The sequence below is a fragment of the Rhincodon typus genome, chromosome 30 (genome assembly GCF_021869965.1).
Source record: "Rhincodon typus isolate 14 chromosome 30, sRhiTyp1.1, whole genome shotgun sequence".
NCBI classification, from domain to species: Eukaryota; Metazoa; Chordata; class Chondrichthyes; order Orectolobiformes; family Rhincodontidae; genus Rhincodon; species Rhincodon typus.
The window spans coordinates 37226036-37253701 of NC_063361.1; the positions used below are offsets into that span (position 1 = coordinate 37226036).

A 27666-nucleotide genomic window follows, 5' to 3' on the forward strand; every position below is an offset into this window, starting at 1 on the left:
GTTTATTGCACTGGGGTTTAGGGACAGTGTTTACCGCACTGGGGTTTAGTGACAGTGTTTATTGCACTGGGGTTTAGGGGTAGTGTTTACCACACTGGGGTTTATTATGGTATCAATTCATTGGAGAATCTCTGTCAGGCACTGGAGTTTAATACAGTGTTACAGCGGATACTGAAGAACACCAATACTATAGTAATTGCTGCAAGTGCCATTCCATTGCCTGCCTCAATTCTGTGTTTGATTTTATTCATCATTGTGGTTGTAAGTAACTTACTGTGCATTTCTGCTCCTTGGTGAAAGTTTCTCCTGAGCAAAATGACGAAGAATGCCTCTGATTGTAGATGAAAGTTTTTTGTATAACTTTGAATAAGTTATTAAGATAGCACTGAATACATTTCCAATCAGCAAATCTAAATGAGGGAGATCACAGGATGGAGAATTAGCTGATTGGGGCAGGAATTGAGTCTCCACAACCAGGGAGAAGATAACCTTGAATGAAAACATTTACTTATGACGGATGAATACTGATCCCATTGTGCCATTCTGATACTGTGGGACTTTAGGAAAGACATATTAAAAAGCCACTTCTGGAAATTAAGTTTAAAAAGACACTTCAATTTGGAGACCACAGTAGCCCATGTCTGATATGCTAGATCATTTTAAAGCCCATTGAATCATGCAATCTCAGCCTCAAATTAAGACAGAGATACTGACAATTCATCTAGATCTAGGCAACACAATGGGTCCTTCTGAGGTAAAGTGCTTTCCTGCCTCAACAAACATCAAAGTAGGATAGTCAGCATAGCTTTGTGCACAAATTACAAGGTTTTTGAGGAAATGATGAAGATTATTGATAAGGGTAGGGCAGTTTAAGCTTACATGAACTTTCCTAAAGCATTTGATAAAGTCCGTCATGGTAGGCTGGCCCAGAACATTCAGTCATACGAGATCCACAGTGAGTTGTTAAGTTGAAAACAGAATTGGCTTGGTCAAAGAAGATAAAGGGTAGGTTTTGGAGGGGTGTTTTTCTGACTGGGAGGTCTATTACTGTTGGTGTTCCATAAGGATTAGTGCTGGGACCTCTGTTGTTTGTAACTTATATATACGTTTTGGATGAAAATCAGGTGGTCTGATTAGTAAGTTTGCAGTTGACATGAAAATTGGTGGAGTTGTGGATAGTGAGGAAAGTTGTCAAACAATACAGCAGGATCTAGATCAGTTGCAAAGTTGGGTGGAGAAATGTCAGATGAAACGTAATCCAGACAAGTGTGTGGTGATGCATTTTGGAAGGTCAAATGCAAGAGAAAATATACAAAAGTGGTAGGACCCTTTGGACCATTGATATACAGAGGGATCTTGCGGTGCAAGTGCATAGTTTTCTGGAAGTGGCAACACACGTGGATAAGGTGGTAAAAAAAGCATATGGTATGCCATTCTGAGAAAGGGTCACCGGACCCGAAATGTTAACTGTGATTTTTTTCTTCACAGATGCTGTCAGACCTGTTGATATTTTCCAGCAACTTTGTTTTTGTTGCATATGGTATGCTTGCCTTCATCAGTCGGAGTATTCAGTATAAAAGTTGGCAATTCAAACAACTGGAGCTGTATAAAACATTAGTTAGGCCACACTCGGATTATTGTTTGCGGTTCTGATCACCACATAGTAGGAAGGATATTGGAGAGGGTGCAAAAGAGGCTTTCCAGGATGTTGCCTGGATTGGAGTGTATTAGCTATAAGGACAGGTTGGACAAACTTGTATTGTTTTCACTAGAGCATCAGAGGCTGAGGGGGCAACCTGATAGAAGTATATAAAATTATGAGAGGCATAGATAGGGTGGATAGTCGGAGTTTCTTTCCCAAGGTTATAATATCAAATGCTGGGGGGGCATAAGTTTAAAGTGAGAGGGATAAAGTTTAAAGGAAATGTGCAGGGCAAATTTTTGTTTGCAGAGGGCAGTAGGTGCCTGGAATGCGCTGTCAGGGGAAGTAGTAGAAGCAAATACAATAGCCATGTTTAAGAGGCATTTAGGCAGACACATGAACAGGCAGGGAATAGAGGGATACGGACCATGTGGAGGCAGATGAGATTGGTTTAGAATGGCCTTATGTTCAGCATATACATGGTGGGCCAAAGGGCCTGTTCCTGTGCTGTTCTATGATTTCCTTCAAATGATTGGCATGTGTTCTGATCTTGTCAGCAGCTGTGCGTGGAGACAGTCTTGGGTCATTGATCTATGAGTTACTGTACATGGGCAGGGCTCAGTCTGGTATCTAACACACAAAGGCGTTCCAGCTGTTGATGAAATTTAACGGTCTTTCACTCTCTGAATCAATTCAGGACTATTTCTTGTCTCACCTAATCCACTGGACTGTCTGCCTGCTCCCCAGAAAACAGTGAATCTGGTTTATCTCCCTCAGGACTGCTGATGATCCTCTGTTTGACTCAGCACTCTAATTATAAAAATAAATTTGAATTATCAGTACTGAATGGCCAGAGTGACTGGTGTGGAGTGTGTCAGCCTGATGGGAAATCTGTGCCTGTGGGAGGTCTGTGAAGGCTTTCAGTTAGTTGGGGAAATTCATCTAATTTACACAAATCACCAAGGGACTGATGCTGGCTGTACTGAATAGCAGTGCCAAGGTATCACAATAGTTATTTGATGCATATACAATATTCGGTTGCTGTGATTCTTTTTCTTTACTTCTTCAGCAGAGGCAGATATAACACATTATTCAGTACAACTACAAAAAGAATATCCTCCAGATAGTGCATTAGCATAATTGGAAGAGGCTTTGTGCCATCCAGGATATAATTTGAACTGCTCTTTTCCCATGAGGTGTGCTGTTAATGTTGTGTTCTCTAAAAACAATGGTCAAGCAGGCAGTGCAATATTCAAAGCTGCTTGAAACATTAGAAAAAGAACATATACCAGCCATTTTAATTAAGAGACAATAGGCACAAGTACATTGAAATAGCAATGAATACCCAATGAATTGACTGAATTCAAAAGCTACTGGTTTAGCAGCTGAGCTTCTCAGAATAAATTGTAGTTTGCAAATTCATTACAAAGGAGAAAATAAAACAAGTGACTGATTAATTTACACATCATAACATCAAGTATTTCCAAAGAATTTATTTAATTTGATATTTTACTTCATAATCAGTAGCATAATCCTGCAGTACAAAAGAACATGATTCAAAATAGAAAGTTTTGCATTTGTATAATGCCTTTCACAATCTCAACATGTGACAATGTGCTTAACAGCCAATGAACTATTTTTGAAGAGTAGGTATTGTAGCAGCCAATTTGTGTGTGACAAAATCCCATAAACACCAAGGTGTTCAAGACCAGGTAACTTGTTATTTTGTTTATTGATATTGTTTGAGGGATCAATGTTGGACAGGCAACTTCAATATAGAACCATGGGATCTTTTAGGTTCAACTGAGCAGACGGATTCTGGGTTTAACGCCTCCTTTGAAAGATGGCATCACATCTCAGTACTGCACTTCAGTTTCAACCTTGATTGTTAAGCTCAAGTATATGAATAGGAAAAGGCACTCACAAGTTTCAGATGCAGGGGTGAGTGCCTCTCACTGAGCCACGGTTGCCATCGACAGTACAATCCAAAATACCAGACCTCTATTGATAGTTGACATTAAAGTGAAACTCTGCCACTTTCAGGTTCACAAGAGCTGTCCTGAGACTCCTCCACCCCTTTGTGAGTCGGTAACCTGCAGTACATAAAGCTTCCTTTAATATATTCTTTCAGGGGACGTGGGTGCTGCTGAGTGTGGTTGCAGTATTTTTGGCCCATTCCTACTTGCCCTTGAACTGATCAGCTCTCTAGTCTATTTCGGGGGTCAGTTAAGAATCAAGTACATTGCAATGGGTCTGGAGTCACATGTAGGGTCAGACCAGGTAAGGTTGCCAGATTTCCTTCCCTGAAACAGTGAACCAGATGGGTTTTTCCAACAATCGATGATAGTTTCATGGTCATGGTTACTGAAACTAGCTTCCAATCCTAGATTTTAAAAACTTAACTGAATTTAAATTCCACCAGCTCGCATGGTGGGATTTCAATTTTTGCCCCACCGTGGACTTCTGGATTACTAATCTAATGATATCACCACTGTGTCCTGTCTCCCCCATAAAAACATAAAAGACTACCTGATAATTTCAATGCTGTAGAGCACTCAATCTACAGAGTATTAGCTGGATCTTTTCTGTCTGGCTCTGTCTAACAGAGAGATATGCTGTTGCTTTGGTTACAAAGATGAGACTATGAGCCATTTGTTCAGTCACAAAGTTCAGACAATTCAAACCCTAACACCGCTCATGGCCATCATTCCATTTTGGGACATGATGTGGAGAATAGCAAGCAAGAAGTATGAAATTTCATTTTGGAGTCTTGGATCCATAAATATTGAGACAGGATCAAGCTGTAGGGAATCCCACATCTCAGGAATAGATGTAATTCCACCCAGGTGAACACTGAGGCAGTTTTCTTGCTGCTATATTATAAATTCTGGTAGTGTAAGAAACCTCCTGTAAGTGGTCTCCTGCAACTATTATACTGAATGCATTCATATCCCACATCCTTAAATGAGGTATGTTCAAATGCTGTTTCCCTGCATCCAGCAACATACTGGGTTTGCAATGTTTAAAGGAGATGCATTGTAAAGAGTTTTTAAAAATTATTAACTGATGCAACTACCTACAGGCTGTGGGGCAGGACCGGGTCACACATAAAAGTGTGTCGCTTATTTTGAGTATGGAGTTGACACAAAGCCAGCAGGTTTGGTGCTGGCCTCTTGGGATCTTGTCTGTTCTGGGCAGGCTGTTTCTCAACAGCTTGATCAGAAGTGATGGGATAAACATTACCACAATCCACATGTTTTAAAAAACAAGGTTTTCATTGGTTTTCCATTGTCAGTGAGTCTAACAAGCCAAAATGGAAACTTGATCTTGTTTCTCTGCTCCTTCAGATGCCAAGGTCATTGCTTGGAACCTTTATTTTCAGAGAAACAAAACCTATTAGAATTGATTCACTTCTAATGAAAGTGAATTATTGAAAATTTACATAACTGGTTCCAAATATAAGGAATTGCATTATTCAAAAACAAAGCAGTGCTAAATTGTTAAAAAAACAAACTATATAAAATCAAAAATTGTTTGTTTGGAAATAATTTTACTGTGTCAATCTAGTGTAAAATCTAATGAAGCAGGAAATATAAAAATGTTTCACATTTACATTCACAGTAGAAGTATATTTATTTTGGGTGTTTATACAGCAACAGCTGGTCATTTCAGACAGCACAGTGAATCTGCTTTCCTGTTTTCACAGACTGTTCCCGCGGGTCCCGCTCAGATATGGGTCAATGATCACTCAACCTGCTGTCTCAATTACTGCCCTGATAATGGAAGCTGCCCTCAATCTCTGCAAAGTGCTGGACCATACAGAAGGCTGTCTACCTGTTCTCTCCATTTGCCTTTTACATCTGGTATCCCTCCATTGAAAAAGCAGTCAGTTTCAAAGATAACAGAGTGGATTGAATCTGCAGTAAAAATACTTTTGAGAACGAAGCTCTCCGTAGACAAGCTCCAATCTGTGGCACAAATAAAACAGAGTGTGCTCAAAGTTGAGAAATCCTTCAAAGTCAGAGTAACAAAATAAACACAGCATGCCCAACAGCCTCTGAAATAAAGAGCCAAGTTCGAGTTTTGGATTTAAGCTATTAATTAGAACACTCCTCCTGAAACATCAGCTTGACTTTTCCTTTCTCGGATACTAGAACTGTGATGCAGCTTCAGAGGTTTGTTTTTTTTTGTTATAAAGATGTACTGATACTTTTCTATAGACAATAATGCCTACAATAAAGTTAATGGTTTGAAGATACCATAGAAGCTGTAGAACAAACTGTTATGGACGATGCTGCTTGTGAGATGTACATGTATAAATGAACTGTATCAGTAAGACACAGTTACATTGCACAGCACACAGGATAGACTCATGGAAAACTGTATCACTGCACTCTGATTGCACAGACTGTTAGGTCTGTATAAAAAATAAGATGGATGTGTAATTGATATGAGCAACAGTACAGACTAAAGCAATGTGTTTTCAATATTTACAACATTTAAAGCTCCTAATCTTTACAGGTTTTGATTGCATGTTTCCTCAGTCAATTTTAATGTAAGTGTGTTGGTGAAAGTAAGGTTAATAGCTTCAGGATTCTTGTATACTCCCCACTACCAATGTTACTGGATGAATTCAGCAAAACTTGTCAGATTCAGAAACACCACAGTGTGACTTGGGTTCTCTGGGATGACAGTAGGGTTTAGGCTGTGTAATGGCAGCACTGAAATTAGATGCATGATTAGCTGTGTAAAAGTTAAATGGATAAGGCAAGAGCAAAAAAAACAGAAATAATCCAAGTGGAAGAGTAACAGAATCAAAGTAAATACATGCTAGATTGCCCAATAACAGGCCACAAAACACTGATGGAGCCATTCCTAGTGTGATACTGAATTTTACATTAACAAAAGGAATACTCGAGTTCATATGCAAGCTGAGGGCCTTTTGTCAGCCCACATATGTGGCACACTAGTTACACTGCGTCCTGCAGAGTGTCAATGCTCTGATATAGTTATTAGTTACACTGCATACTGCAGAGTGTCAATGCTCAGATACAGTTATTAGCTGAAAGGGTTTGTTAATGTGCACTGATTAGACTGCGACTCTTGTGGCTGTGTGCAACTCAGAACACTTTCTGCATTTCTTATTTACTTGTGTAGAAATGGGAAATAAAAGTGCTTTGTCAGTACATGCTGAGATCTGAGACTCATCTTTCCTGCAACAGACACATGCTGCTCAAATATTACACATAGTATCTCACAGCAATATCTGTAAAAGCTATAATGCTGAAAATCATAAAACAAACACAAAAATTAAAATGAGGCCCTAAGAATGTAAAGAATAAGATTCTAGTGATGCCTATTGAAGTTGAGATCCTAAAGCTTCTAAAAATTCTGAACTACACCATTACATGAATTTCCTATATGAATGATTTTCTCATATTGTTAAAGAAAGGAGTAATGAGTGTCCATGTTGGATACACACACAGTGCATAGAGCTATTCTAATGGCAGTTTAGCCAAAACACTAAGGGAACAAGTCAAACTTGACAAGGTGCTGATTGCAACAAGCACCTGCGAGCTTACTGTTTTGTCTGTTCCATTATCACAGACTTCATACAATATAAAAGCAGAGTTAAAAAGGTGTAAGCAATTTACATAAGCGAAAAGAATGCAACAAGAAAGGCAATCACAAAGTGGCTGTTTGAGGTTTGACATTTTCATGCACGCTTGTTCCTTTGATTGACTGGATACGATGCCTGAATTCACTCCAGTGCACAATTCAATTACTTGATCTGAGGTGTCCTTCCCTTCCACATTGGACAGAATTCAATGACACTCCTCCTTGCAATCAGCATTTCAATGACACTCATAATTTTAAAGGGTAGTTCTGAGATGATCCTTCTCCAATCTGCAGCAAGTGTTTGAGTAGCAGGTGACACTGGAAGAAGCTCTCATCAGGTATGAGTTCTGAATATCAGAAATCTCTGGTATTCACATTTGTAACAATTTGGTAGAAACCAGAAGATTGAGTTTACAGAGCTATGAAAAACATACCTGTTTCAGGGATGACTGAGTTATATGGCAACTGGCGTGGCAGAGAGGTTTTTGACACCATCAAGGTCAGAATTACACTAGTTTCAAGAAAGAACAAGTGACATCCTGTTTCAGGGACACAGGCACATCTTGATTAAGGACCTTATGAATCAATGAAGTGAACTGCTCACAATTTTAACGGTGAGACCTCATTGTCCTTCAGTTGCTGTTAGGAAAATGACTTACAATGGGATGGCATCTCAATCTAATTCCTCTGTCTTCCCAGAAACTCTCACAATATCAACAGGTCTGGTTAGTTAACTTCACTGTTCTTTCAGAAGACATTTTGTACAATGTTCAGATCCAATCAGCTTTGTGTCTGGATAATATTTTACTGTCTCTCCACAGTCAGCATTGTTGCTTAAATGTTATTTGGTGAGTTCATTACTGCTACAACGTAATGCTCAATAAAATGTCCTTTACCTGATCGCAGGTGTATAGATTTCAGATGAGTGCACACAAAGGCACAGAAACACAGCATTAAGTATGAAAGCAAAGCATGAGGTCTAAAATTTTTTTGGTCTGTCTGGTCCTGGATAGAATCTGATCTCTGCAGCTCATTTTCTGCAGTAACGATGCTCCCCTCTGGCTATATGAGAAGAGAACTCATATCTGTCCTGGCTGCGATACCCACACACATTACATTCAAAAGGGTCACGAAAACCATGGCAGCCCATGTGTATTGTGAACATCACATAATCCAGGTACAGTACTCGACAGTGGTCACATTTGAAGACTCTGACCTGTTCACCCTCATTAGTAATCACCTTAAACGTCTCGCGACCCAACCCCCCTGTTGTTTTCATGATGTCAAATGGTTTTGGGCTCTCTTTGATGGTAGGGACCCCATTTCTGACTCGGGGTGCAATCATCTGATGCTGTAGGTAGGCCTGACTCTGTCGCTCCTCGTGGTTGCTCTCTGTGTCTGTGGAGTCCTGGCAACTGTTGCTGGGGGACACCCCTCTTTCAGAGGTCTTTGTTTTCAATTGGGAGCCACTGTTCTCTGTGGCTGCTTCTCGCACGTGACCATTTGGGGCATCAGAGCGTGTGAGAGACAGTGGGTAGAGGCTGCTGATGACAGACACCATTTCTGAGGTGGGAGCAGGGGCTGTCTGGACGAGGGGTCGCAATGATTCTGCCCCCAGGTACGAGATTGCATTGTTGATAGCCTGGTCCATGAAACGGGTCTGCATCATTTCACCCTCCTTGTCATAAGATGGGGTTGAATTGTACTGCAGGTCAGGGTAGCCCAGACAATACTGCTTCTCACCTGTGTATAAAAAGAAAAGCAGATTTTAGGGCTCATGCGGGGCATTGCAACTCAAATTCTACATCAGGTGAACAGTTCCAAAGACATCAGCAGTTAATAGCTTTTATGGACAACATAAAATATAGTTTGTCGTAAAGAAGCTCGTTTACTCACTGTAATGGGTACCTGATGTTTGGATCAGTATGAAGTGGGGAACTGTGAGGAAAAGCTAATGAGTAACTTACCCAGGGTCTATGAGCTGTCAGACTGCTTCTTCACTGCAACTCTCTCCACGGTTAGGGAATATCCTGCAGCATTTATTTTGCAAATTGTCCCACAGCTCAGTCAGTGTGCAACACTGGGATTCAATTTAGATCCTGCGGGCTCATATATAGTTTTAACATTTGTGTGCTTTATTAAAGGTGGGAATGAGTCCTTAACAATTATAGCAATGATCTAAAGTTGCTCTACACTAATGATATACGAAGCTAAGATTGTCAAATTAATCAAACTCTTGTCAATTTCTTCATAACATTAATTTTCTATTTTGTATTTATGACACCTGCAGAATGAATTTTCCAAAAGTTACTTATAAGGAATATGGCATTAACCCAATATACAACAACTCTTAACTTCATCGCTATTATTTTTTCTAAAAAGGTGACACCACGTCTATTCTCTTTGATTTACTTAACCTCACCATGACATTTCAGTGCAACTCAATTCTCACTTTGAAAGGATAACTTTGTGATTTTGTGCTCCCAGTGTGCAGCTAAGCTACACTTGTAGGGTGGGCCAGGGTTGGACAGCCTACGGAGGGGAAGACAACAGCAGAAGGGCTGGGTTTTAAAGGCAGACAGTGGAGGAACAAAATGGGAGGGTGGCCTGACTGACATCTTGGGAGTTGCTGTGACATGGACCCCTAATTGATGGCAGTTTCACTGCTGTCTTTTCAAAAATGGCTTTCGGACTCTGGCCACTTGCTGCTGCTCATTTTTTAAGGAAGTGGAGGTGGATTAAGGCCTTTCTTTAAATGCCACTTATTGGGTAGTTAGGGCATCAATAGGGGCTTTATCTAGCAATTCCCCCCCTCATATTAAGAGGAAGGAACAAGTTGGGGAGGGCAGGAAGGAGCTGGGCTAGGCACCCAACATATTATACTTTCTCCCAGTTTCACTGGAAACAGCAGCAGGATACCAGAAAATCCAGACCAATATCACAGGTGTTGGTCCAACCTGCACTCCTAGCATGAGCACCATTTCCGGTTCGGAACCTGAGGCTGCACAATGGTCTTTTACGCTCCTAAATATGGAATCACTCCCTGGACAGGACTTAACAAGAGGTGATGGGGGTAAGAACCAACAAATTAAGTGCCACACTTGACAAGCTGGTGGTAGCCTTTCCTGAGTATGTTTGATTCAGTTGTTTACAATGGCTCCGAAGCAATTGGTCTTGGATTTATGTTCACATGGAATATTCTGAATGCAAAATGAATCCCTAGCTCATGGGCAGACAAACCTGCAAATGCAAGATTGATGACTGGTGCTAAGGATTGAAGGAGTGGGGGTAGGGAGCTCAGTGAAGTCATTCTGTTTGTGCTGATGGTGCTAACCCTTCACATGGGAGGCAGGTGACAACACAATCCATGGACAATTTATCCAAAGATTCCTAACTCTGACAGACACCTGTCTTTGATTACAGCTCAAACTTTCTAATGCAGTGACCAATGTTTAGATAATGTTTAACTATTGGAACCCTCTTACATGGCGGCATTGTTCACCAATAAAGAACACGTTTAAAGCCGTCTGCTCTATATCAAACCTTACTTCATAATACATGCACAAGGTGGGATTACAGACAGGCCCTGCCATATTCTCTGCAGTCAGGAAGACAGGGTGGATCGGTAATGTGGGAAATGTTAAGGATGAAACAGGTTGGGGGAAAGTTGATGCAGATCACAGGAAGTTTATTTCTATGCTACAAATTCTATGTAATGTTTTTGTTAATCACACTGTCTGTAGAGCCATTCACCAACTCTGTTATATTTTTGAGTCTTAATGTTCCCTGTAAATGCTCAACAACAACTTAGTTAAGCCCCATCAAGTTATCATGTGTGTGCAGCCATGTCAGAAATAAAGGGCTGTGCAGAATCTAAAATAAAATCAAAAGCGTATTTTCATCATGCCTCCAGATAGGGAAACTTTATGAGCCATGTCTACAATACTCAGTGTGAATCAGAACCAGGTAAATCATATCCTTTTGAACTCAACAAGAAGTAATGCAGAATTTAATTTCAAAATGCGCAAAATATTAAATACTTAAACTCTAAACAATCAGCTTGGTTAAAAATATAGAATGATTCAGATACCTGGCTAATACATGTACCAATGCTGACAGACCCCACAGCATTGCACTGAGAGGGTAAAAGAGATGTCCTCATAGTCAACACTGAATCTCTCTTCTGGGGCCCCACACTATAATCCGACTTCAAAGTTAAGACAGATACAATAAATATTCCACCATGTGATATGATTCATTCACTGTGGTTTCCTATTTATTCCAATGTGCAAGAGGTGCAAGCAGACACGATAAAAGGGTAACAACAATAAAAGTATTAGCATATTTACTACATTGGTTCCCCAGTCATGTGCACACATCATTCCTCAATGATCACTGTACACAATTGTGCTCTCTTGCTGTTCCTCTCATTCTTTCTTTCTTTTTTCCCTCACTTTCAATCATCTGTTTCTTCCTATTTCTATGTCGGATAAATAGCTGAGAACAGGCCATTCAGCCTGACCAATCCATACCCCATGACCCCCTTCCATCTTTCTGCACCTAAATCCATGTTGTAACCATCTATTCCCTTCTCCCTCACACACTTGACTAGCTTCTCCATATCTGGATCTATATTATTCACCTCAGTCTCTCCCTGTGGGTGCAGGTTCCACATTCTTACAACTCTCTGGGTAAAAATGAAATTTCTTCTGAACTCTCTGTTGGTTTTTTTTGGTGACTATCATGTCATGGTGACCCTCAGGTTAAACTCACCACTAGTTGTCTGTGTCTCTCTCTAATGAGAGAGCAGTCCTATGGTCCTCTTGTGTCTAATAGTACCTATGTCTATCAAAATCTTTAACAATTTTGAACATTTTTATCAATTACATTATCATTTTTATGTTTCAGTTTTCAGTTTCCTTCCAAAGTCCAAGACATTAAATCTGCAAAGGTTGCCCTGCCTGAAGCGTTACTTGATATCATTTTGTGTCTTTGGCCATGTTCACTACCCTTGGCAGATCTAGTCCCTCCTTCTGTGGTCCACACTGTGGAACTTTGAACTTATATTATCAGGGGAAAATCAGTGGTTCAGGTTAATGTATTCTTACCAGAGGAAAGAAGCTTGGTGGAAGATATGACCTCAGGCTGAGATGTGTAAGCAGTGAATGAGTGAGCTCACGTAATAGATACCCTTTGCTTGGATACCAATTTCAGATTAATACTGGAGCCGTAGGGCTGGGATGAACAAACCCTCAGTGAGACTGAAGAAAAACAAAAAAACTTCCTCTCCATCATACTGCAATCCGACAGTCTCCTAGCAACAGCAACTGACCTCCATTAAGGAGTAAGTGTATAACTATTTGGTAGTAATGAGAATTAGAAATGGACATAGTTGACAAAAACAAGTGCTCAAGCAATGACTGTCCGTACTCTGGGGTCTGGCAAAGAGGTTATTTTGGAGACGACAAAGTCCACAGAGAAAGCGATGTGAGGGATGCTGTAGATTAATGTTCAGTTTTTTTGTAATTCCTTTCAGGGAACTGGAAGTACTTGTATTAAGTGTCATAGAATCCATGATAACTATAGACTGCACATCAACTGTCAAAGGAGTGGGTCTGATAGGCTACATGGATGTCTCCTGCATTTGGTGCTCACTGAAAGCCTATCCTTATGGAGAAGAAATACAGATAATACGTGAGAGACATCTGCAGCATGAAAATCAATGCTTCATGACGTTGCTCCACTTCTGCATGGTGTAAATGGAAATGTAGCAGTATTTGAAACTGAAATTCTCATTACCTTCATCTCTTGCTGAAATGTAATGTCTGTTTAACATTGGCTGCTGCTGAACCAGAAACATATCAGGAACACTTAGATTCAGCGGAAACAAGCAGACACTGAATTATTATGTACAGTTAAAAAAATCTCTGAAATATAAACTGAGAAACTACTTTACATTTCTATTACCAAATAAAATGTTTGATTGGGCTACATGCTGACATAGAGTCATACAGCACCAGAACCGACCCTTTGATCCAACCAGTCCATGCCGAACATAATCCCAAACTGAACTAGTCCCACCTGCCTGCTTCTGACCTATACCCCTCCAAACCTTTCCTATTCATGTACTTATTGAAGTGCCTTTTAAATGTTGTAAATGTACCTACATCCACCACTTCCTTACACGAGCCACTCTGTGTAAAGAATTTGCTCCTCATATCTTTTTTGAATCTCTTTCCTCTCACTCTAGTCTTGAAATCCCTCATCCTAAGGAAAAGACACCTGCCAGTAACCTTATCTGTACCCTTCATGATTTTAGAAACTTCTGTAAGGTCACCTCTCAACTTCTTTCGCTCCAGTGTAAAATGTCCCAGCCTATGTGCCCAGTGGAGGCTGATACAATTACAAAATTTAAAAGGCAAATGGCCGTATATATGAATAGGAAGGAGAGATATGGGCCAAAAGCTGGCAAATGGGACGAGATTAATTGAGAATATCTGGTCAGTATCAACGAGTTGTACCGAAGGGTCTGTTTCCAAGCTGTATATCTCTATGACGCTATAATTCTATCCAGCCTTTCTTTATAACTCAAACCTTCCATATCCCGCAGCATCCTGATAAATACCTTCTAAACCCTCTCCAGCTTAATAATATCTTTCCTACAACAGGGCAACCAGAACTGGACAGAGTACTCCAGAACAGGCCTCACCAATGTCGTGTACAACCTCAACATGACTTCCCAACTCTTATACTCAAAGAACTGAGCAATGAAGGCATGCGTGCCAAAGGCCTTCTTAACCACCCTATCTATATATGACACAAACTTCAAAGAATTATGTACCTGAACCCCTTAGGTCTCTCTGTTCTATACTATCCAAGGCACTACCATTAATTGTCCTGCCCCTGTTCATTGTACCAAAATGCAATCCCTTGCATTTATCCAAATTGAACTTCAACTGCCACTTTTCAGCCCATTAACCCATTTGATCAAGATCCCTTTGTAATCTTAGAAAATCTTCTTCACTGTCCACTATGCCACCTATTTTGGTGTCATTCACAAACTTACTAACCGTGCCTTCGATATTCTCACCCAAATCATTTATATAAATGACAAACAAAAGAGGACCCAGAACCGATCCCTATGGAACACAACTTGTTACAGGCCTTTGGTACGAAAAGCAACCCTCCACTATTTGTCTCCTGCTGTTAAGCCAATTATGTATCCAATTGTCAAGCTCACCCTGAATTCTATGTGACCTAGCTTTACTAATTAGTCTACCGTGCAGAACCTTGTCAAAGGCTTTACTGAAGTCCAAGTAAACAATGTCTATCTGCTCTAACCTCACCAATCTTTTTGGTAACTTCCTCAAAAAACTCAATCAAGTTTGTGAGATTGGGTTTCCCTTGCACAAAACCATGCTGTCTATACCTAACCAATTTTTTTTGCCTCTCTAAATGTTTATAAATCCTAACCTTTAGAATCACCTCCAACAACTTACCCACAACCGAAGTCAAACTCAATGGTCTATAGCTTTTCAGTTTTTCCTTACAATCCTTCTTAAACAATGGCACAACATTAGCCATTGTCCAGTCATCAAGCACGTCACCAATAGTTAAAGATGATGCAAATATTTCTGCAAGAGGCCCTGCAATTTCCTTACAACGTTCTGGGATACACTAGATCAGGTCAAAAAGATTTATCCGCCTTTATATTCTCTGTGACTTCCAGAATCTCCTCTTCTGTAATGTGAACCGCTTTTTAAAACATCAATATTTATTTCTGAGTTCTCTAGCCTCCATTTCTTTCTCCACAGTAAAACTGATGTGAAATATTCATTTAATATCTCTCCCATCTTCTGGGGTTCAACACCAAGACAATCTCTTTGATCTCTAAGCAGCCCTAACCTCTTTCTAGTTACCCTCTTCCTCTTACTATACTTGTAGAATCTCTTTGGATTATTCTCAACCTTATCTTACATTGCTATCTCATAATAAAATTAAACAGTGTAAGATAGTGAACAATGACACATCCCTCCCTAACGTGCTCAATGCTTTCTATGCTTGGTTTGAGCAGAATACCATCGGTGTGGCAACGCCTGCCCCGACAGCCCCAGACACACCTGTTCCCTCTGTCAATGCTTCAGAAGTCAGATCAGTCTCCCTGGGAGTCAACCCAAGGAAGGCGATGAGCCTGGACAGTGTCCCAGGCCGAGCACTCAGATCCTGTGCGGACCAACTGGCGGAGGTATTCACCGACATCTTCAATCTCTCTCTCCTACAAGCCGAAGTCCCCACCTGCTTCAAGAAGACCACCATCATCCCTATACCTAGGAAAACACATGCAGTGTGCCTTAATGACTATTGCCCAATAGCTCTGACCTCAATAATCATGAAGTGCTTCGAGAGGCTGGTCATGGCCCACATCAACTCGAGTCTCCCAACCTGCCTCAATCCCCTACAGTTTGCCTACCAATGTAACAGATCCACAGAGGATGCCATATCCCTAGCCCTGCACTCATCCCAGGAACATGTGGACAACAAAGACACCTACGTCAGACTCCTCCTCACTGACTACAGCTCCTCCTTCAAAACCATTATCCCCTCCAGAATGATCACTAAACTGTGTGACCTTGGTCTCAGCTCCGCCCTCTGCAAATCCGCAGCTTTCTGACCCACAGACCGTAATCAGTGAGGATAGGTAACTGTACCTCCTCCACAGTAACACTCGACACTGGAACCCCCAAGGATATGTCCTCCCTTTAAACTGTACTCCCTTTAAACCTAAGACTATGTTGCCAAATTCCGAATAAACGCCATCTGCAAATTTGCTAATGGCACTACCGTAGCTGGACGGCTATCTAACAACTACGAGTCAAAATACAGAAGGGAGATAGAGGGCTTGGTGATGTGGTACAATGAAAACAATCTGTCTCTCAACATCTGCAAAACTAAAGAATTGAACATCGACTTCAGAAAGAAAGGAGGGGAGCACGCTCCCATCTACATCAACAGAACTAAGGTTGAGAGAGTGCACAGCATCAAGTTCCTTGGAGTGACGATAACCGACGACCTGTCCTGGACTTCTCACATAAATGCGACAGTCAAGAAGGCACAACAACGCCTCTTATTCTTCAGGCAGCTCCAGAAATTTGACATGTCCATAAGGTCCCTCACCAACTTCTACAAATGCACCACTGAAGGCATTCTGTCCTGGTGCATAATGGCCTGGTATGGCAACTGCTCTGCCCAGGACAGTAAGAAACCACAGAAGGTGGCGTGCACAGCCCAGACCATCATGGAAGCTAACCTTCCATCCATGGGCTCTATTTACAGGGCTCACTACAGCAGAAAGGCGGCCAACATCATCAAAGACCCATTGCACCCCAGTAATGATCTCCTGCAACCTCTTCCATCAGGCAGAAGATACTGAAGTCTGAACACATGCACGAGCAGGTTCAAGAACAGCTTCTTTCCGGCCGTTATCAGACTGTTGAGTGGACTCTAGCCTCAAATAATGTGATCTGCAATGTAACCTGTACGTCTCGAAGTCTTTTTGATCTGTACATACTTTGCTTGCTGTGATCTACCTGTACTGCTTGTAAACAAAGCTTTTCACTGTATTTTAGCACACATGACAATAAAATCAATCAATAAATCAATAAAAATCAATAAATCTTTGCCTTCCTGATTTTCTTAAGAATGCCCTACGCTCTTTATATTGATTAAGAGATTCATTTGAACTGGTTGTCTATATCCAAAATAAGATTCTTATTTATTCTTGACTGGGACCTCAATATCTTTATTCATCCATTGTTCCTTAATCTTACCAGCCTTATTCTTCACTCTAATAGGAATATAATACCTCTGAAGTCTTGTCATCACACTCTTGAAAGCCTCCCACTTGTCAGACATCCTTTTACCCCAAATAGCCTGCTCCAATCAACTCTTGAAAGTTCCTGTCTCATACCATTAAAATTTGCCTTACTCCAATTATAAAACTTTAACTTTTATGGAAGGCTTATCCTTTTCCATAACCATTTTAAAACAAATAGAATTATGATCATTAGACCCAAAGTGTTCCCCTACTTTCACTTCAGTCACCTGCCCTGCCTTATTGCCGAAAAGAAGGTCAAGTTTTGCTTCTTCTCTGGTAGGAATATCCACGTATTGATACTTACAATTTTCTTGAACAAATTTGACAAATTCTACACCATTCAAACCTTTGACACTATGGCAGCCTCAGTCAATGTTTGGAAAATTAAAATTGTCTAGTACGATGATCTGTCTTCCCAGATTTTAAGAGATACAATTGCTGCTGTGAAACAATCAAAATATTTACAAATAAACTCAAGTTTAATGGGGGTTTGGAGTTTACAGTCCTTCACCCAGCGTGTTTCCAGGTGGTTGCACATAAAATATGCCACGGCTGTTTTCATCCTAGGCCCCTTTGCACTACTGAGTTCTAGCACTGCTGGGACTGTTAGAGCTCCGCAATCAGATTAGCCAGCCACTCTCAAAGTTGGGACTTGCTCCCATTGATGGACAGAAGATACATGCTCTCTTCATTTAGCTACTGGCAGCATATTACTGCTGTGTGACAGGCTTTTTTTTATTAAGTCGGTAGGCTGTTGTTCAACTTTTGCAATGGGGTATTGAGCAATCTGGCACCTTTGTGAAACTGAGATCAGAAAGTTGTTCCTGGTACAAGATGATAAAGCTCTGTCAGTAACTGAATCTTTGCTGCAAATGATTTAAATGTAATAAATTGTAATTGCTCTCACTGAGAGGGAACCTATTGCTTTAAATGAGCCAGTTTTAGTAAATTTTGTTCCCATCAAAATCACTTCATGAACACAAATTTTGCATCTTTTCTTCCCCATGTTAATGTCAAGCATTTTCAGGTCAAGTACAGCATAGATTAGATCATTCAAGGAGAGGCAAGGCTTAATCAAGGATAGTTAGACATCATGGGGGAGATCATATTTAACTAATTTGACTGAATTTTTTGAGGAAGTGATTAGAGTGTAGATGAAGGTAGTGCAGTTGATGTAGTCTACTTCGACTTCAGTGAGGTTTTTGACAGCTTGCTTAATTAAGAGGCTAAGAGCCCAGGGCAGATTGGATCGAAAACTGATCCAGTGGCAGGAAGTAGAAGGTGATGGTCAAAGGCTTTTGTGACTGGAAGCCTGCATCCAGTGGCGTACTACAGAGTCTGGTGCAGGGTGCCATGCCATTTGTTGTGTACATTAATGACCAAGAGATGGCTGTAGGAAGTATGATCAATAAGTTTGCAGATGACATGAAAATTGGTGGCGTGGTAATTAGTGAGAAGAAAAACCTTAGACTAAATGACCATACAGATGAGCTGGTCAGATTGGGCTGAACTATAGCAAATGGAATCTAATGCTGAAAAGCGTGAGGACATGCATTTTGGGAGGACTAATAAGTCAAGAGAGTACATGCTGAATGGTAGGACGCCATGAATGTTCATAGATCCTTGAAGATAGCAGGGCATGTAAATAAGGTGGTTAGGAAGACATATGGATATTTGCCCTTTATTAGTCAAGGCATTGAATACAATAACGATGCAGTTGTATATAATGTTAGCTGGGCTACAGCTGGAGTACTGTGTGCAGTTCTGGCCACCTCACTTTAGGAAGGATGTGACTGCACCACAGAATGTTGCCTGGGATGCAGTGATTAAGCTATAAAAAGGGACTAGACAGGTTGGGGTTGTTTTCCTTACAGCAGAGGAGACTAAGGTGGAGGAGATCTGTTGAAGGTGTACAAGATTCAGACAGGCAAAGGCAAGGTAGATAGGAAGAAAGTTTTCTCTTACTAGAGGGGTCAATAACCAGGGACACAGTTTTAAGGTGAGGAACAGGTGGTTTAGACAAGATTTCAGGAAAGATGTTTTCACTTGGATGTTGTGGGTATCTGGAACTCACTGCCTGCTAGCATGAGAGGGGCTTAAGCTCTGAAGACATTTAAGAACTTCTTAGATGAACACTTGAAATGCCATAGCATACAATGTTATGGCCATGTGTTGGAAAATGGGATTAGAATACATATAGAGAGGTTTAGAGGCATAGAGTCATAGAGTTATATTGGATGGAAACAGATCCTTCAGTCCAACTCATTCATGCTGACTACATATTCTAAATTAATCTAGTCCCATTTGCCAGCATTTGGTCCATATCCCTCTAAACTCTTCCTATTCATAAACCTCTCCAGATACCTTTTAAATGTTGTAATTGTACCAGCCTCCACCATTTCCTCTGGCAGCTCATTTCATACACACACCACCCTCTGCATCAAAAAGTTGCCCCTTAGGTCCCTCTTATACCTTTCCCCTCTCACATTAAACCTATGCCTTCTAGTTTTGAACTCCTCCACTCTGGGCAAAAGACCTTGGCTATTTGCCCTATCCATACACCTCATGATTTTATAAACATCTATGAGGTCACCCCTCATTCTCCAATGTCCCAGGGAAAATGGCCCCAGATTATTCAATCTATCCCTATAGTTCAAACCCTCCAACCCCAGTAACATCCTTGAAAATCTTCTCTGAACCCTTTCATGTTTCACAATAGCCTTCCTATAGCAGGGAGACCAGAATTGCACGCAGTATTCCAAAAGTGGCCTAACCAATATCCTGTAGAGCTACAACATGACCTCCCAACTCCTCTACTCAATGCACTGACCAATAAAGACCTTTTGCATTATCATGTCTACCTGGGACTTCACTTTCAAGGAACTATGGCCCCGCACTCCAAGGTCTCTTTGCTCAGCAACACTCCCCAGAACCCTACCATTAGGTGTATAAGTCCTGCCCTGATATATCTTTCCAAAATGCAGCGCCTCACATTTATCCAAATTGAACTCCATCTGCACTCCTCGGCCCATTGGCCAATCTGATCAAGATCCTGTTGTACCCTGAGGCAAGCTTCTTTGCTGTCCACTACACCATCAATTTTGAGGCCAAAGGTCTCTTTTCAAACTATGAAAACTACACAAAACAGCAGCCCATATCAGTTGTCCTTCTGATCGCTTGGAACAAACCTGTGCACACCTATGAACAGTTTAGGGCTATGCACTTGCACTGTCACTTAGCCATGATGTAGAGGTGACGGTCTTGGACTTGGGTGGACAAGGTCAGAAATCACACGAAACCTGGTGTCATGTGATTTCTGACACTGTCACTTAGAACTTTAACAGCTTTAGAGCTGTTTCCTTTCAGTTTACAGGCACTCAATCTGGATATGGGCAGATGTAATGCAGACGAGATAAAAAAAACTCACAAGTCACATGACAGGCTCCTGAAAACATGGAGTAGGCTGACATTCACTTGAGTATAAAATAGATTAAAGGGGTGATGTAACTGAGGTATTTAAGATGATGTTAAGCCAAGTTTGGGAAATCTGTCCTCAGATCCGTTTGGTGAATCTTCTTTGTGCCCCTTCCAAGGCCAATATATCCTTTCTGAGTTAAGATGGAGTGGAGTTATTCCAGCCTGGAGTTGTCATGGAGCTTCATATCCCATCAGGATCATAGTGGAGTCACAGAGTGACTCTAATCCCTTAAGTACTGTTCTTGCTCTTAGTCAGTACTTGTATAAGGAAGCCACAATACAGCAGGTTCCAATTCAAGGAGGAAACCTGATGGGAGTAAGAGTTAAAGTAAACACAAGGGTCTCTTGTTGGAAATGGGAACTCAAAGACATCCTGCTCTGTCCTGTATAGAATGAAGAAGCTGTGTACAGTGATAATATACTTTATCTGAACCGTTCAGTTTATGGAAGCATTAAAGTAAAACATTTATATTAACAAAGCTAGCTTAATTAATTTGAAACTGAGAGAAATGACTCAATCTTAAAGACTAATCAATCTGATGTGAAATAAGCTGTGCCTGTGGCTGAGGATCTCATTTCTTCCTTCTTCCAACTAAAATATGCATAATCCAAATAATGTGGTGGCTTTGGTTTAAATGAGTAAAACATGGAGATATCTATCACAAATGTTCTTACATTTACGTGTAACATAAATGTCAGGAGATTGCCAGCAGATGAAAGCAATCGTTCAAATTACCTTGGCTCAATTTGTGTTACTTTCTCTCTTATAAAAGCAACAGATAACAGAGTTCAGAATAACCAGTGTGAAAAAGCCTCTTGTGAACAGGAAAAGAACTCTGTTACTTTGATCAACATTAACACTTCAGTTACAGTTTCAATGCAGCTTTGCAGAATCATTTTGACAAGGTCTTTGCAAAATTATCTTTCCATAGCAAATGACTGGGAACAAAAAGTTTACAAAATGGAAAACATTCAGGGAAAAAGTTCTTTTTTAAGCAATGTATTTCCTGCAAAGTGGAAATCTTTAGTGGCTGTGTTATTCAGATGGACAGCATCTATAAACATTAGAAGGGTTAAAATACCACAGGCAGAAGTGTCGTGAAGTTTAACATTTTATAACTTTGCAAATATGAAACTATATTACTACACTTTGGCAGATTGGACGTGGGTAATCTTATTTGGTGTGTTGAGTTAACCCTTACACCACTGCAGTCCAACATTTGGCTGTAAAGAAGATTGAACTGATTGGACACAACACTTTGAAATTATGCCTGCAGTTTAATTATGCCAGGCCATGCAATGAATCCCCTATGTCTCACACAGCACCAGGTCCTTTCTCGTTACTTAACAGTTTAAAAATATAAACAGAGAAAACCAAAATGTAGCAATGTAGTAGGTGAAAGTCCACATGTAAACAGTGTCTGCTGCTATTATGTACCTGAGTCTGCTACTTTACACTGGCGCTAAATTGTAAAAACACATTCAAAGGAATGTATTACACGTTCTTCTAAGTATTCAATGTGAGCCTTGCTTTGGAAACTCTAACCTGAAGCCTCTAGATATTGATTTGATTCTCAGAGTTGAAATTTACTGACTAAACTTCCAAATGCTCTAAACAGCAGAAAATCTTGAAATACAATTTTCATGTCAGTAGGTTCAGTCATGCAAATTGTAAAGCATTTTTTAAAAATTCTGCAGTACAGAGAGAATTTCAAATATGACAAAATGCAGCGCAAGAGAAAATATTAAAGTGGAGAGCACAGCGAGCACGAATATTAGTGATGAACTAGTTCTCAGTTACCTGTTAGATGTGTGTTTTGCACTAAGAATTGGTGAATGTTTAAAACAGTTCATCTCTCATTTTTCAGATTTGCTCTTTAACTATGAACAACATTCTTCATTCTAATTTGCATTTTAATTTGCATTAATTGAAAGATCAGTCTTATTTCACTGGAATTTTTTCTAGTTTAAAAATGGAATCTTGTTGGTGGAAGTGAACTGGTTAATCTTGCAGCAAATTTTACATTCTGTGTGTGAGAAATCTTCTGAGATTCTCAAATAATAACAAAGCAGCAGTAAATTGAATATCAAATCTTTCATATCTTCACTAAATCCGAAATATTAAATATCTACTAGACTGCAGTTTTACAAACAGTATATTTTAAATTAATATAGCTCTGGAGGTTACTGTGTAACACAGTAATTTATTTGAGAGTAACTTTTTAAAATTCAGATTAAATGATCACTTTTTTCCTGAAAGAATAATTACCAAACAAGTTTTAAAACTCCAAGTATTCTTCAATGTATAAAAAGCTCCAACAGTCCAGCAACTGCTAACGATGCAGCATTCGGTTACCAGAGATTTTGTGATTACTTATACAAGCAATACTAGAAAAAATGACACTGCCACTTATGAAAATAAGAACTCGATGCGAACGCAGGAGTGTAAAAATCCTCAGCACGATCTGCAGGAACTGGTGGGCGTCAGAAGCCAGAGTACTTACAATGACTAAAATAACGTGTTTAAATTCTTGTTCTTACCAATGAATTTTTGAGGCATTGAGCTTTTCCGTTTGGCAACATTGCTAGCAAGTCTGTCCAGGACAAGAGCTCTCTCGGATCCCATTTCTGCCTTCAGGCTGTGCTGTCGAACTTCGTCAGTCTCTGCTCAAAGGGAGAAAAAAAATTACCAGAATAACATGAGGTTTCACCTCTGAACAGTTTGTGTGGCAGGTGGAAGGAAGCTCTGACGTAATGACTGAGGGTACTGGCCATTGGGGACATGGAGAGAGACCTTGTGGTTACCACTTATGCGAGAGATGTGCTATCAGCACTATTTCATCAATGAAATAACTGATCAAAATTGAGCTTGGGTTGAAAACAGAGGGAGACAATGAGGAACATTCACCAAATCAGCACAAAATTCTGTAATTCTGACTCATCCTGCTAAAAAAAACTCTAAAGTATTCTGTTCCAAAATTGTCCTAATCTAGGGAAATGTATCAGCTACATTCTAAACAGCATAATTCGTACACATGATTTTATCCTCAGATGAGCCAGTGTGGAACTCATACAGTCCCTCAGTCTGTACTTATCCATACAGCAACACATGGAAAAGAGCTTAATTTATTTTCTACAATGGTCAGATTATAGGATCAGTAATGCCAGAATATTAGAATGACGAATAGCTGAATAGTATAGATTATCTGCAATGAGAATTTGGCATGGAAATTTCTTCGAACTAAAAACTGAAAGTTACCCATTTTCCTATGCATTTATTTCATGTTTCAAAATTGGGCAAATCTGTGATTTGATCAGCAGGCCATCACAGACAGATATTCTACCTTTTTAGAAAAGAGGAAATTCACAATTACTTCTAAAGTATTATATTTTTCCTTTTTAAAAAAAATTCATCCATGGGACATATCTGGTTGGCCCAGCAACAATTACCCATCTCTAGCTGCCTTTGCGAAGGTGGTGGTGAGCTGCCTTCTTGAACCACTGCAGTTCGTTTGGTGTGGGTACACTCATAATGCCAGGAGGGAGGAAGTTCCAGGTCTTGAAATGGGGAGAGGAAAGCATAAGAGAAATATCATCGGTTAGGGAAAGTTCCTTACTATGTTTCAACTATAGTTCAGGGGTACATCTCATCTCCAAGCTAAAAGGTCATGAATACTCTTGTGAACATGCTCAGGCAGATGTGGTGCAGGACAAGCTAACCCGAACCATTTATTGAACTATGTACAATATATAGATAATGAAATAACTCCACGAAGGCTGATATCCGTCACCAAGTCACCCTTTATTTACAAGGGCATACTATATGATACTGACCCAGCTAGCTTAGGGCCAGCTCCTACAGTGACCAGAACCCCTGACACTCCTGTTTATATTGGTCAGCCAGGGCTCCCTGATTGGACCAGGTTAACAGCCCCAATCAGGGTACTCATTTTCCATAAGGTCCACTACATCCCTCCCCCTCCAAATCCAGGGACGTAGGCACATTCCTTTTCCTGGGGCATTTTTGTGCCAGGTCGAGTTCCTCCGACTCTGCCCTTCAGACACTGGCGGTGTGTGCAGGACCGTAACCTGCATCTTGCACCTGGAGTGTCTCGGCCGAAATTCTGCTTCTTCAGGCGGTAATGGTGTCAAGGCTGTGACATCTGTCATGTCCATCTCATTATCAGGGGGAGAACCTATGGGTTCTGACAGCCTTACCAGATGTTCTGAGGGGTTGGGTGTGCTTTGCTGCTGGCCTGTTTGAAAGGTTGCAGCTTTCATGTGCTTGTTCACGACTGCCTCTCCGACTCAAACTTTGTACGTCGGCATCCACTCCTGGCCACCAGGCGTAACTTCTCATCAACATCTTCATCTGGAAACCCCTGAATGACCCAGGTAGAGTTCAGCCAGTATCTGGCAGCGACCCTGGCTCAGGCCAATCATTCTTGCTCCCCATAGTAATATGCTGTTCTCCATGGCAATCTGGTCTCGCTGGATCCAGAAAGGTTTCAGTTCTGGTTGTGATGATGCTTTTGTTTCCCCCATCATCAGCGGTTGTTTTAGTTTTGCCAGGACAGGATCTTTTTATGTCCACAGTCTGATAGTGTCAGCAGTGACTGGAAGGGCATCCGGAAAGTTTAAAACCGGAATGGGCTCTGCAGTGGCGATACCACCAGTGGTGTATCTGCCAGTGGGAAATGGCTCAATGCATTCACATTTACCACTTGGCCTCCCGCACTGTGTTTCAACTTGTCATCATATGCACTCAGAATGAGAGCCCACCGCTGAATTCATCCTGAAGCTACAGGCAGCACAGCCCTGCCCTCTTTAAGTAGCCCTAGCAGGGGTTTGTGGTCTGTTACTGTTACAAATTTACATCCGTAAAGATATTCGTGGAACTTTCCACCAAACCTTCCTTCTCTATCTGGGCTATCATTGGTTGGCATCAGCCAAAGTCCGGGAAGCATATACTATTGGGTATTCCTATCTGCTGGGCCATCAGTGAGCCAACACTAACCCGATACTGTACGCAGAGGCATCACATGTCAGCACCACATCTCGCTTGGGATCACAGTGTGCCAAAACCTTAGATGACAATAGCTAATTTTTCACTTCCCCAAAGGCTACATCTTGTTTCCACGGCTGACCCCTTTTCAATAGCAGATGTAAGGGCGCCAGGATGGAAGCCAGGTTATGTATAAATTTTCCGTAATAATTTACCAACCCAAGGAAAGACCTAAGCTCTGGTACAGAATTGAGAGCTGGGGCACCTTTGATTGCCCTCACCTTACCCTCCAGTGGGTATAACCTGGTCTTGTTGACTCTATAACCCAAGCAGGTCACTTGGGGTGCCTGGAACACACATTTTCCCTTCTAAGGCATACACCGCCTTGGAGAAACATTTAAGCACTAAGTCTAAATGCTCTTTATTGATCTTCCTAGTTATTAGCACTTCATCATGGGGTAGAGCTTGTAAATGTTTTCCATTATCCACTGGAAAATAGCACAGGCTGATGATACTCCAAAAGTCAGTCTCATGTATTGGTACAAACCCTTATGGGTATTAATTGTAGCATACTTCTGGGACTCCTCATCAAATTGCAATTGCAGGTACGCAAGGCTCTTGTCCGTCTTCATGAAGGGCAGCCACATCATCAGTTTTGCATATAAGTCCTCTCTATGAGGCATAGGATGTTTATCCAACTATGAAGAGTGGTTTACCATTTGTTTGAAATCCCCACAGAGGTGAACTGACCCATCAGGCTTCACAATCAGTACGACCGGTGCTGCCCATTCTGCAAACTGTGTTGGTTTGATGATTCCTTCGCTTTCCAGCCTCCTGATTTCTGCCTCTACTTTTGCCTGTAATACAAACGGCACCGAGTGGGCCTTGTAGAATTGTGGATTCATTTTTTGGTTAACAGTTAGGTAGCCTTGGTCCCTTTGATAGTCCTTAGACCTGCCTGAAAACTTTCTGGGTATTTCATTTGGACTTCACTCAGGTAGCCATTTTCTAATCGGAAAACGTTGATCCAATGAAGTTGAATCTTTATCAACCAATTTCACCCCATCAAGCTCGCGCCCGAGCCTTCTACTACAATCAGTGGTAACTGAATCAGTTGCTTCTCATAGGAGACCAGAACTGAAGTTGTACCCTTAATTTGTAAAAATTCCCTGATATAGGTTCTCGGTCTAGCCAAGGTCTTATGCAAACTTAAGGGTTAGAGTCCAGCGTGAAATTTGGTAAAGACTGGTTCCACAATCGCTGATATCGCCATGCAGGTATCAATCTCCATTAGAACTGGGGACCATTTAACCAGATGTTTATTTTGATTGGTTCTGGTTTTATTTTTTTTTCCATTTATTTGTGGCATGTGGGTGTCGCTGGCTGGCCAGCATTTATTGCCTGTCCCTAACTGTCCTTGATGATGAGCTGCCTTCTTGAACCGCTGCAGTCCATCTGCTATGGGTAGACCCACAATGCCTTTAGGGAGGGTATTCCAGGATTTTGACAGTGACAGCAAAGGAATAGTAATATATTTCCAAGTCAGGATGGTGAATGGCTTAGAGGGGAACTTGCAGGGGGTAGTGTTCCCATGTATCTACTGCCCTTGTCCTTCTAGATGGAAGTGATCATGTGTTTGGGAGATGTTATCTAAGGATCGTTGGCCTTGTAGATGGTACACACTGCTGCTATTAAGTGTTGGCAGTGGAGGGAGTGGATGTGGAGCTCCATTGTCCTGGAAGATGTCAAGCTTCTTGAGTGTTGTTGAAGCTGCACCCATCCAGGCAAGTGGGGAGTATTCCATTACACTCCTGACTTATGCCTTGTAGATGGTGGATAGGCTTTGGGGAGTCAGGAGCTAAGTTACTTGCCGCAGTATTCCTAGCCTCTGACCTGGATATTGGTTTGGATGCTGCTAAGCAGTTTAACTGCTCCAAACTGTAGGTGGACTTACCGTGGTGTGCACTCTCCTGGTTGCCAGCCTATGAAGTTTCTTACTCCTGATTACCAGCCTATGAAGTTTCTTACTCCTGATTACCAGCCTATGAA

At 41.0% G+C, this 27666-nt stretch overlaps 1 protein-coding gene across 2 annotated transcripts; it reads right to left on the reverse strand.

The window, feature by feature from the left end:
• Positions 1–5256: 5256 nt before the first annotated feature.
• Positions 5257–23291, reverse strand: LOC109915477 (zinc finger protein Aiolos-like). Of its 2 annotated transcripts, none has more exons than XM_048614694.1 (2): positions 23154–23291; positions 5257–9004 (listed from the first exon to the last, which is right to left on the reverse strand). In XM_048614694.1, the coding sequence occupies exons 1-2, from the start codon at positions 23236–23238 to the stop codon at positions 8292–8294; spliced, it is 798 nt and encodes a 265-aa protein (XP_048470651.1). In that variant the 5' UTR covers positions 23239–23291; the 3' UTR covers positions 5257–8291. The 2 variants fall into 2 exon arrangements, with proteins under 2 accessions (XP_048470651.1, XP_048470652.1); XM_048614695.1 differs by lacking the exon at positions 23154–23291 and adding an exon at positions 20563–20657.
• Between the last annotated feature and the right edge of the window lie 4375 nt (positions 23292–27666).

Coding starts and splice junctions, on each gene's coding strand:
- LOC109915477 (XM_048614694.1), bottom strand. CDS start 23,238: ATGGGATCCGAGAGAGCTCTTGTCCTGGACAGACTTGCTAGCAATGTT. Junction 9,005..23,153: donor AATGCCTCAAAAATTCATTG/GTAAGAACAAGA, acceptor TTTTATACACAG/GTGAGAAGCAGTATTGTCTG.